Consider the following 12,727-nt stretch of genomic DNA (forward strand, 5'->3'; position numbering starts at 1 on the left):
TTCTTGATAGTTTCAGGCACAGGAAGGGTAGCAGAGATGCCAGCAAAGCCTCTGCAGAAGGAATGGGAGGAAATCAAAGGCCATATGGGGATTGAATGGGACAGCACTAGAGTACTTGTGTCAGTAAATCACTCATCTGTGTCAATAGCTGGTGAAAGTAATAAGAAAATTACTACCAGTGTGGCTATAGTCCATTGTTGAAGGGAGATTAACCCTGGACGCTTGCAGTATCTATGTATTCTGTATGGGCCAAAATACTGTATTAAGGTGAAAGGGATGAGATGGAGTTCAGGTGAAGTCCACATGGGAACAGCCCCATGAGTCAGTTCACTCAAAAAGGAAAGGAGCTGCTTGGAGCATTAAATTTGAAGTCAGAAATTAATGCAGTTTGAAAATCGTTAATGCATTTCAGCTCAAGTTTTATGTGTAATACTGATATTTAAATCACTTAACAGAAAGGAAAATTATGTGTAAGTGTAAATTCAAGGGGTTATTAAAGAAAATATGAGAGGTAAAAAATTCATACGATTATGAATGAAACTAGCAGGGAAAACTGTAGGAGTACTATAGTGACAAGAATAAAAAGGAGTGGATAATCTGAGGAGATAATTGATTGTAATTTCTTTCCTTTTTTTAAATGAAGAAACCCAGGGAGAGTGGGAAGGGACTATTTTATTGTGTGGTGGTTTAATGCAGTGGCACCCTAATCCCTCAAAGTGGACTGAGTTTTGGATTATTTTTTTTTCTATAAGAAATGATGATATTCTATTTTTTTGGAAATAAAAATCCTCATTACATCCCTGTAAAGTATGTCCAACTTCTCTTATTTTAAGAAGCAGTATTAAAAATACACTTGTTATTTTCCAACTTTGTTGTAGCTGGCATTCTTGTTGGTAACTGCTTATCTCCTAGTAGTATCTCTGTGTAAAGAGATACTTTGCATAAACTATGGCTATTTTTTTGCTTCTATAGAAAGTGTATTTGTTTTATGCTGTTTCTGTGTTTAAAGACATACCTGGATGTACAACTAAAGGGAGAATTGGAGTTTAGACAGTCTGCTATGCTTGCTTTAATTTCAGTATGTTGTGAAATTGGTGGTGCCATCAAGAATCCTGTTTGGGGTAAGGGTGAGTTTTGATCATGTTGACTGCCTTATTAGCTGCTACAAGCCCTCAAGTTAGCTACAGGCCCTTCAATGTTACATAAAATATTTCTAAGGATTAATCATTCAAGAGAAATAAAAGATTGTTAAGTGAATTTTTACTGTGCATATGCTGTCTCTGATGATGAGTTAATCCACTCTTACTTTCTTGCCAGTCAGGCAAAATCTTGCAGTTGAAGTAAGGTCTTAGTACAAGTTTTTGTTGTACAGAGCAGAACTGGTTCTCTTCTGTACCAAAGTACCTTAAACTTCCTCTCAGATATTTGAGCAATATGAAAACTGAGTGAAATGTAGATGATTGTAAAGGATAAAGAATAAAAAGAATTAGACATGTTCTTCATCAGCAGAACCCTGCTCATGGTGAGGTACTTAGTGCTATACTCTGTACAGCAACTGATATGAATAGGAATTACAATACTAGCTTGGTGTTGTAGAGCTGGCTCCCATTTAAAAGAAAAAATAAGTATGCCTTTCTCCTAGACCTCATTGACTTGTTTAAATCTTTATGGCTTGGGATCAAACTTAAAACTAGATTAATTTGTGAACAAAATACAAATGATTGCCTTTCATTTTTTTTTCCTTGGGAAGTTCAGTGGGATTAATCTGAAATGAAAACTAGTGCAGTCTTGGAGGAGTCTGACAATGGATTTTGAGACTAATTTCCAACTTCTACTAGTAAGTGCGTTGCTTAACCAGGGTGATGCTCTTTCTCAGTTTTAAAAGAAGCTTCATTAAAACAAACCTATTTCTTGCTTACATTGTCCTTTGCTCTAAAGATCAGAGGAAAACTCTATTGTTTTTCAGGTATTGATCCCTACGATAATAAAAAGCACTAAGTGATCAAGCTGGAAATTGTTTAATGTAGTTTTCCTGGTGGCTTTGAGAGTGGATTATAATAGGGATTTGTGTAATACATATCTGCTTGGCATTTTGCTGGTGTTGCCATCACTTACAGGATGTCTTGTCTGGAACTGTCTTGCCTTGCTGGAGTTTTAAGGAGCCTTGTTGCAGAGTTTCATCACAGTGATTGTAGTCTACATTGTAGCCTGAGAGACTTTGTAATTGAGGACCCAGCACTAGGAAATGTCTGGTTTCACCTGGGGAGCCTCATCTTACCATTGACTCTCAGGAGGAGAGTGAAAATGCAAGTAAAGAAAATGCATAGACCTCTTTTGTTGTGGAAAATATTAAAGAAATAACACATACCTGTTTAAATGCAAAGTGTGTATAACTTTCTTCCCCACTCAGTTTTGAATGCTCTTCTTCTTGCCTGGATGAGAAGGAATTAACTTTTTGGTGTTGTGGTGTGGAGGGGAGGAATATTTGCCAATTACCCTCACAACAATAATTAATAAATGATATGGCAAGTGGGTATTGATAAAAATAGTAACCCTTTATTAATGAAATATGCCAAAACTCGTTAAAAGGACCATTGTATGTTTGGAAGATAAATTTACAATGGAATTATGCAGTCTTAGGGCAAATATAAACTCTTCTGTGCAAACTAGGAGGCAACAACTTGGAAAGGAAAGTCCCTGAGAGCAGGTAGCTCTCGATTACAGTGGGGGGAGGCTCGATAAGAACCATTAAACCCAAAGGGCAGTGAATTAGTCACTCACAGCTACTTTCACCCACATGGGGGGATGCTGCTGCATTAGCTTTGGGAAGCTCTTGTAAGGCGTGGCACAGCAGATTGCTGGCAAGAAAGGTTTACCACATGGTCCCAGGCTGGTCTGGCTCCAGCAGACAGCAGGCAGTTAAGGACGCTCTTCGTGACAGGCACTTGCTTGGTTCCTGGGTAAACTGAGGCACGGCACGGTTCTGGTGGCAAGGGGAAGCAGGCTAAGACGGCTCTGGCTTCTAGGCTTGTGGCTTCTCCGGCTTGCATTTGTATGGCTTGTGGCTTTATCCCAGGCTCTGGACCAGGCACTCGAGGCAGGGTAGGGCAACTCGAGGTGGCAAGGCTTGAAGCAAGGCTTCAGCAGGCTTGAGCAAGGCAAGGCAAGGCTTGAAGCAAGGCAAGGGTGACTACCTAGCCACTTGTATATATACCAATTGCCAAAGATTGGTTGGTCCAACGGGGCACTGAAGCTAACGTGTAGCTGCCCGATGGAAAGGTGTTCTGCCAGACTATATCCATAAAAGGCAGAAGCAAAGACCTCGTATCTGGGGGAGCAGTGGTCAGCTTACGTGCTCTCACCCCAGATAAACATCTTGTTTACCAGACAGGCAGGGGTCCTGTCCCCTTTGTTCCTTTTCCTGTGTTGCTCTGTTTTTCTGCAGGAAGAGGGGAGAGAAAGGGACCTTGTCTAGACATCTTAAGGCCTGTCTGGATTTGTACTGGGCCATGTGTCATGGCCCTACCATAACATTTGGGTTAATAGATATAAGCTGTAACTGTCTGCATATGTCATGGTCTGTTCTAGCATTGACATCAATGGAATATCAAAGAATGCCATTATGGCATTCTTCTAGTTGTAGATGGTGGGGGCCTGTGTAAAAAGGTAGCCAGAATTTGATAGGAACGGGCAGAGAGCAGATGGGAAATTAATTCTTTTTTTCTAGTTCTGGAAAATTTTATTCTGGGTAATTAGGCAAGAAACCACAGCTTTGTTACATATTTTTCTTCTAGTCTCAGGCAAGCTGTTAGCAAATTTGGTGAAAAATGTCTGTGGATTCCACTTCATCAGTGCAACAAGGAACAGCACATTTTGAAGACTAATTGGGAAGTATTAAAAAAGACAGTCCTGTGCTGCTGCTTGGGAATGCTCTAGCTCCCAAGATGGTAAATTTCCAGAAACATCAGCAACTGTTGTTGAAAACATCTGTTACTGCTGTTAAAAATAAGGTTATGAAGCTGAGGCCTTTGATTTTCTGTCGAACCTGTCCCCATTGACCAGGGAGTTATCCTGTGTCAATGGTTGTGCACTACCAACTCCATAGGTTCCTGAGGTGACAAGATTAATGAGGTGGGAATTAGTAAACTTGAGGAAACAAATGTGAAGACATGTGTTTTGGAAGATGGTTTTAATTTGAGCTATTCAGTCAAAAGCTCGCATTGTTTTTGAACATCAGCATCAGCTTGTTCTTCTAAGAGAAGACAGTTGCTGTAATAGTGTGGTTGCCTCACCTTTTTGTAGTTTTCAGAGAAAACTAAGAAGTCAAGGTGGACATATTTGCTCAGACCAGTATATAGCCTCGTGTTCTGTTTCCTGAAAGTGGCCAAAAGTAAGCAAAAAGGAACAGAATCATTCCATGCTAGTCCTATTAATATAACTCCCTGAGTGTTCTCCCTGTTGCTAATTTGCAGCTCTGGCTTCCTGAGCCAGGGATGCTTCCTACCTAATCAGGATCTGTGGGGACGTGGTCCAGACTGAGTGCAGTGCTTTAATGAGGGGTCTGACCTTCTGTTGTGCTAGGCCTGAGGTTACCGGGCCACAGTGAGATGACACAGCTTGGAGGTGAGCACAGCCATCACCAAGGATATGTCAATTGCTCCCTGAGAGCCCAGTGTGAGTGTTTCTGACAAGTGGCTGGCCTGTCATCTCCCCTGACTTGTCATGCTGGATAAAGATACTCACTTGGGAACTGAGTGCTACCTACTAGATAGATCCTAAGTAATTTTGGAATAAAAGTAGAAGAGTTTCCACTCACAGAGTGGTGTAACTGTCATCTACATAGTAAGTGCCTTATTCCAATAAACCTCAGGTTGGATTTCACACTTTAAGAGGTATATAGTGGCATATTCTTATTTTTACTTCACCTTTTCAAGGAGCAGGTAATACCATATGTTTATTTTAATTTTTAAACTCTATTTTTACTTTTGACTAGGCTTCAAAATATTTCTTTGACTAAGACCCACCATTCAGATGTTTGCACCTCTTGTATTATTTGTGCTTCTGGATAGGAGAAGGGTTCATTTGTGTTCAGATTGAAAAGACACATTTGCCTAAGAAGTGTAGCTTATGGAAGGGTGATGTGAAGGGCTAGAAATTGATGGAATCCCCTCTGATCAGGGCAAGAGTGAATGAAGCAAATGTTTTAGAATGGTAAGAGATTATCTTGTAGTAAACTGTCTAATGTTTTAACACACTCTTCCCTAATTTAACAGGCAAGTATCTGCTTCCCAATGCACCTGGACAGCAGCTGGGGCAATCTGTAGAAGCCTCTAACCTTGTTCGCATGCACTACCAAGTACTTGGGCAGTCAGCACCTTCACTTACTGCTGGTTTGGTGAGTAATTTTTTTCAAAGCTAGGAGTATACAAAAGAATCTGTTGAATTTCAGTATTGACAAGAGGATGGAGATAAAACCAGAGTTTATTTCCAGATCAACATCTCCTCAAGCTGCTTCTCTAGAGTACCTTGCACGTTCCTGCATAGAGCATTACTTAACATGTTGAGTGCAGCTGAATAACGTGTATAGTAGCATTACTTCTTCATTGTGTTACTGGATTGTATATGAAGTCTGATCTGCATGATCACAGAATCATAGAATCATAGAATCAAGAAGGCTGGAAGAGACCTCAAAGATCATCGAGTCCAGTGATGCTTTAATTTAACTCTGTGCATTTAAATGGTTTCTTTTCTAAAGAAAATAAACACCCCACAAACAAAATAACAGGAAGGGATGCTATGTGAGACAATAGTTCCTTAACTGTCCTTTCTCCTAAGCATTCTTTTCTACCAATGTCTGTTTCCACTTTCTGCAGGACTGTGTCCTCAGGAGAACATGGGTGTATGGAACATGAGCTTAATTAAGCCTTTTGGATAAAATTATAAGGGAAGAGAAAAGGGAAGAGATGCCTTACACATTTGAACTTTCTGCATTTTTTTCCCTAACAACCTTTATGCTGCTTTGTGCTTCCTTGTATTAAGATCTTAAGAAGTGATTCAGTTCAGTTCAGGATTCTCTGTACTATATTTATCTTCAAAGAATCACTTTAATGAATATCTTTCATGTTGTACAGAAATGTTTCAATGTTTTTCGGCCTTATGGATGGTTAGTAAATCTTTGCTGGTCCATTTCTAGGGAAAACTTGTGTTTCTTCCACACGATATTCATGTTAAGGAGTGCTCAATGATGAATAGATAGCACCCTGCAGGTTTTTCATCTCACAGAGACATTCAGGTTGGAAAAGACCCTCAGGATCACCAAGTCCAACCACTGACCCCACTCTGTGAGGTTCACCCCTAAATCATATCCCGAAGCATCACATCCAAACGATCCTTAAGCACATCCAGGGTTGGCCACTTAACCACCTCCCTGGGCAGCCCATTCTAATGCCTGACCATCCTTGCCATGAAAAATTTTTTCCTAATGTCCAGTCTAAACCTACCCAGCTTGAGGCCATTCCCTCTTGTTCTATCACTAATTACCTGGGAGAAGAGACCAGCACCAGCCTCTCCACAATGTCCTTTCAGGTAGTTGTAGACAGTGATGAGGTATTCCCTTAGCCTTCTCTTTTCCAAACGAAACAGCCCCAGCTCCTTCAGTCACTCTTCCTAAGATTTATTCTCCAGGCCCTTCCTCAGCTTCGTTGCCCTCCTCTGCACTCACTCCAGCCCCTCCACTTCTCTCCTGTATTGAGGTGCCGCAAACTGGACACAATACTCAAGGTGTGGCCTCACCAGAGCTAAGTACAAGAGCACAATCACCTCCCTACTCCTGCTGGACACAGCATTTTTGAAACAAGCCAGGATGCCATTGGCTTTCTTGGCCACCTGGGTACACTGATTGGTCATATTCAGTTAGCTGTCTATTAGAACCTCCAGGCCCCTTTCTGCCAGACAGCTTTTGGCCACACTTCCCCAGGCCTGTAGCGTTGCTTGGGGTTGTTGTGACCCAAGTGCAGGACCTGACATTTGGCCTTGTTGAATCTCATCCCACTACCGTTGGCTCATTGATCCAATCTATCCAAGTCCCTCCCTACTTACATGCAGATCAACACTCCCACCTAATTTGGTGTCATCTGCAAAGTTACTGATGACACACTGTGTGTCTTCATCAAGGTCATTAATAAAGATGTTCAACAGAAGTGGTCCCAACACTGAGCCCTGAGGAGCACCACTTGTGACCAGCTGCCAGCTGGATTTAACTTCATTGACCACCACTCTTTGGGCCTTTTCATCCAGCAGAGTGTGTGCTCATCCAAGCCTTGAGCAGCCAGTTTGTCCATGAGAATTCTGTGGGGAACATTGTCAAAGGCTTTTTTGAAAATCCAGGTAGACAATATCCACAGCCTTTCCCTTATCTAGTAGTCAGGTCATCTTGTCACAGAAGGAAAGCAGGTTGGTCAGGCAAGACCTGTCCTTCATAAACCCATGCTGACTGGGCCTGATCCTCTGGTTGTTATCTATATGTTGTGTAATGGTGCTTGAGATGCCCTGCTCCATGACCTTACCTGGTGCCGATATCAGACTGACAGGTCTATAGTTTCCTGGATCTTCCTTTCTTTCTTTCTTGTAGATGGGTGTTACATTTGCTACCCTTGTGCTGGGTTACACCCATCCTGGATGGGGCTGAAAGAACCCAGGCCCCCCAGGTTGACAAAAGAAACTTAATCCAGGTGGGACTTGGTTCCTTCCCCACCAGGAGAAGGTGTCCCCTGGCTCAAAGGTGGTCTATTCCACTCCCCCTTCCTGTCCAGCAGGCCTATAAAGGGGCAGACATCTCTCTGCTTGCTCTTTCCTGCCTCATCCACTCGAAAGAACATCGCTGCTGCTGCTGCTGCCTCCTGCACTGACCACGTGGCCAAGGCCTGCTTCTTCCAACTGAATCCACTGGCATCCAGGGGAATACAAGACCATCCAGGCTTGGTTTTGTATATTTTCCCATTTACCCTCATCCCTTACCTTTGTGAACCCTCCCTGTTACTGCTGTTACTCCCTGTTACTCCCTGTTACCTCTTCTACTTCCAAACCGATTCCAGACTATTTCTTTCATTAATTTACTTCTCTTCTGCCCTACCTCTTTTTTTTTTTCTTTCATCCCTCTCTACCTTGCATGGAAAAAAGTGAGGGGGGAGGAATCTCAATCTATTATCATTTGAACTCCTAAACTCCAGTCAGAGCTCCAACCAGAACAACCCTCCAGTCCATTGGGACCTCCCCAGTTAGGCAGGACTTCAGTGAAATAATGGATAGTGGCTTGGTGAGCACATCATTGACACTGTCAGTGGTCACAAGTGACATGGAAAAGGCTGAGGTTCTCAATGACTTCTTTACCTCAGTCTTCACTGCAAGGGCCTCCAGCCACACTCCTGGAGGCAGGGACCGGTAGGAAGAACTGCTCATCATAAGTGAAGATCAGGTTCGTGAGCACCTGAAGAACCTGAAAGTGTTCAAGTCCATGGGTGTGTCAGTTCAGGCTGGGTGCCTCCTGTCACTGCCACATAAGCTACACCTCTGGTGTCCTGAGTGTCCAACCCCATCAGGTGGACACAGGAAACGGCGTATTGCAACCCATAAATCTTGCACCCTATAAATCCATCTGCAAAGTCATTCTCTTCCTCTTTCTTCCCTCTCTGTTCCCGTGGGAGATGCTCTCTTATCGGATAACGGTGGGGGAGTATCTCAAGGACTCTCAGGCCTGTCTAGGCCTAATGCCAGGAGGAGAAAAGGGGGGGGGGCAGTCTCAGACCTGGCCAGCCTGAGACTTGCCTAGCAGTGGGGGGGGGAAGAAAGAGCCCTGGGGGTTTGGGTAGACCCTCATGTGGGGAAAAGAAAAGAATTGGGAAGCCTTTGGGTGTTATGTAAGGGGCTCTGTACGCTTTGGGATGTTCTTAGCACTATGCTTTGTAGTTTTCTGTAGTTTCACCAATTGCTTTTCCATTTAAACTTTCCATCACTCTCCAATCCGTTTGTGTGCCCTCTCTTGGGGCAAGAGAGGATCTGTCTGGCCCCAAACCAGTACAATGAGACCTGACAGGATACACCCATGGGTACTGAGAGAACTGGCAGATGAGGTTGCTAAATCCCTCTCTATTATATTCCAAAAGTCCTGGCAGTCTGGGGAAGTCCCCACAGACTGGAAAAGGGGAAACATTACTCCCATTTTCTAAAGGGTAAGAAGGAAGAACCAGGGAACTACAGACCAGTCAGTCTCATCTCTGTGCCTGGTAAGATCATGGAGCAGATCCTCCTGGAGACGCTACTGAGACAGAAGAATAACAAAGAGGTGATTGGGTACAGTCAGCATGGCTTCACCAAGGACAAATCCTGCCTGACAAACCTGGTGGCCTTCTATGACAAGGTCACAACATTAATAGATGAAGGCCAAGCAACTGATGTCATTTACCTGGACCTGAGCAAAGCCTTTGACACTGTCCTGCACCACATCCTGGTCTCCAAACTGGTGACACATGGGTTTGATGAGTGGACCATGAGATGGATAAAGAATTGGTTTGATGGCCACACCCAAAGAGTGGCTGTCAATGGGTCCATGTCCCAGTGGAGGCCAGTGACAAGTGGAGTCCCTCAGGGATCAGTCCTGGGACCAGCCTTGTGCAACATCTTTGTCTGTGACATGGACAGTGGCATTGAGTGCACCCTCAGCAAGTTTGCTGATGACACCAAGCTGTGTGGTGCAGCAGACACGCTGGAGGGAAGGGATGGCATCCAGAGGGACCTTGACAGGCTGGAGAGGTGGGCACAAGCCAACCTCATGAGGTTCAACAGGACCAAGTGCAAGGTCCTGCATCAAGAGAAGTGTGGCCAGCAGGTCAAGGGAGGTGATTCTCCCCCTCTACTTGGCTTTGGTGAGACCCCACCTGGAGTACTGCATCCAGTTCTGGAGCCCCTATTACAAGAGGGATATGGACGTGCTGGAACATGTCCAGAGAAGGGCCACCAGGATGATCAGAGGGCTGGAGCACCTCTCCTATGAGGACAGACTGAAAGAGTTGGGGCTGTTCAGACTGGAGAAGAGAAGGCTCTGAGGTGACCTTCTTATGGCCTTCCACTATCTGAAGGGGGCCTACAAGAAAGCTGGGGAGGGACTTTTTAGGCTATCAGGTAGTGATAGGACTAGGGGGAATGGAATAAAGCTGGAAGTGGGGAGATTCGGACTGCACATGAGGAAGAAGTTCTTCACCATGAGAGTGGTGAGAGCCTGGAATGGGTTGTCCATGGAGGTGGTTGAGGTCCCATCCCTGGAGGTGTTTAAGGCCAGGCTGGATGAGGCTCTGACCAGCCTGATCTAGTGTGAGGTGTCCCTGCCCATGGCAGGGGGGTTGGAACTAGATGATCCTTGTGGTCCCTTCCAACCTTGACTGATTCTATGATCTGCCAACTCCCTCAGCACCTTTGGGTGTAGCCCATCCAGCCCCATAGACTTTTGTGTGTCTCTAAGCAGCATAGCAGCTCACTGACCACTTCCTGATTTGTTGTCATGACCTCCTGATTCCCTTCCCTAAGTCCTAGTTCATGAGGCTGGGTGTCCAGGGAACTGCTGGAACCAGTGCTAAAGATCAAGGCAAAGTAGGCACTGAGCACCTCAGCCTTTTCCTTATCCTTACTATGTTTCCCTCTGCATCCAATAAAGGATGGAGATTTTCCCTTGTCCTCCTTTTGTTAGTGAATTTATAGAAACATGTTTTATTATCCGTAATTGCTGTAGCTAGGTTGAGCTCTAGCTGTGCTTTGGCTCTCCTCATTTTCTCTCTGCATAGCTTCACTACATCTTTATAGTCCTGATGAGAGACCTGTCCCCTCTTCCAAAGTCCGTGGACTCTCCTTGTGTTCTTGAGGTCCAGCCAAAGGTCCCTATTCAGCCAGGCCGGATGCCTTTCCCACCAACTGCCCCTTTTAGGCACACAGGGACAGCCTGCTCCTGAGCCTTTAAGGCTTCCCTCTTGAAGTATGTCCAGCCTTCCTGGACTCCTATATCCTTCATGGTGGTCTCCCAAGGGACGTTGTCAATCAGTCTCCTGAACAGACCAAAGTTTGCCCTACAGAAGTTCAAGGTGGCTGTTTTACTAACCCCTCTCCTTGGTTCTCCAAGGATAGAGAACTCAATCATCTGATGATCTCTGAGCCCTAGACGCTCTCCAACCTTTACTTCCCCCACAAGTTCTTCCCTGTTCACAAGAAGCAGGTCTGAGGAGGGCACCTTCCCTCGTTGGCTCCCTCACCAGCTGTGTCAGGAGATTATCCTCCACACACTCCAGGATCCTACAGGGCCATTGTCTCCCTGCTGTATTGTATTCCCAGCAGATATCCAGGAAGTTAAAGTGTCCCATGAGAACAGGGGCTAGAAATTGTGAAACCTCTATCTTATAAAAAATTTCATCTACCTCTTTATCCTGGTTGGGTGGTCTATAACAGATTCCCACTATGATGTCACTCTTGCTGGCCTGACTCCTGGTTCTTACCCATAAGGACTCAACCCTATCATCACCTTCATTTATTTGCATAGGTTCATGTTTCCCTACCATGGAAGGCCACTCCACCACCTCTTTTTTCCTTGCCTATCCCTTCTGAAACGTTGGTACCCATTGATTGCAGCACTCCAGTAGAGGGAGTCATCCCACCAGGTTTCTGTGAAGGTTGCTATATCATAGCTTCCCTGTAGCATGCTGGCCTCCAGCTGCTCCTGTTTATTGCCCATGCTGCATGCATTGGTGTATAAACATTTCAGGGAGGGAGATGAGTACAGAGTTTTCAACCTTGAGGAGGGGTAGACCTTCTGGTTATCTAAGATGCCAACACACTGCTCCAGAAGCATAGGGCTACTATACCCAGAGTTCTTGGTGGCAAGGCCAGGTATGTCCCTGTCCCCCTTTAAAACTAGTTTGAAGGCTTGTCAGTGAGCCCAGCCAAGTCATGTGTGAGGATTCTTGTCCCCTTGTGGGACAGGTGAACTCCATCTGCCGTCAGTAGACCTGGTGCCAAGAAAACTTTCCCATGGTCACAACCCCCAAAGTTCTGTTGGTGGCACCAACCTCTAAGCCATGTGTTAATCACATGGATTTTCCTTTTTCCTTCAGTATCACTTCCTGTCACTGGAGGGATTGAGGAGAACACCACTTGTGCTCCTGAGCCCTCAAGTAATCTCCCCAAAGCCCTGAAGTTTTTTAATTGCTTTTGTACTCTTATGCATTGCCTCATCACTCCCCATCTGCTTAACCAGCGTTGGGCAGTAGCCTGATAGCCTCACCAGACTGGGGAATCTCTTAGAAATGTCCCTAACTGTGCCCCAGGCAGGGCCTGTGGGATGGATCTGGCCTGCAAATTGGGCCCTCGGTTCCCCTGAGAAGGGAATCCCCTACTAATACCACCTTTCTTTTTTACTTTTTTGCACTAGTCCTAAGTCGTGGGACTGGCTGGCAAGTCCTGGGTAGCTGTGTGCATGGACATTCATCTCCATCCTCATTCATCTGGACCTCTGTTTCAAGAGGCCCGTATCAGTTGTGTGTGGGCAACTGGGAAGACTGGGGGGGATTGGGAGGAGGCTTGCCTGCCTCTCTTCTCTCTGGAGAAGGACCTGCCTCCATGCCTCCCCATCTCTTAGGTTTCTTTCTTTTTCTAGGTGACAAAAAAGTGTGGGATCCCCTTCTTCCACCCA

The 12,727-nt window shown here is 44.9% G+C and overlaps 1 protein-coding gene across 1 annotated transcript in view; it reads left to right on the forward strand.

Annotated features, from left to right (window-relative positions):
• The window catches only part of MAST4 (microtubule associated serine/threonine kinase family member 4), a 341,770-nt gene that overhangs the window by 86,732 nt on the left and 242,311 nt on the right, over positions 1-12,727 (forward strand). The window contains exon 3 of the mRNA XM_054397478.1: positions 5,274-5,395. Within this exon, the coding sequence (XP_054253453.1) occupies positions 5,274-5,395 (122 nt within the window). The remainder of the gene's footprint in view (positions 1-5,273; positions 5,396-12,727) is intronic.

The sequence above is a fragment of the Indicator indicator genome, chromosome Z (genome assembly GCF_027791375.1).
Source record: "Indicator indicator isolate 239-I01 chromosome Z, UM_Iind_1.1, whole genome shotgun sequence".
Taxonomy (NCBI): domain Eukaryota; kingdom Metazoa; phylum Chordata; class Aves; order Piciformes; family Indicatoridae; genus Indicator; species Indicator indicator.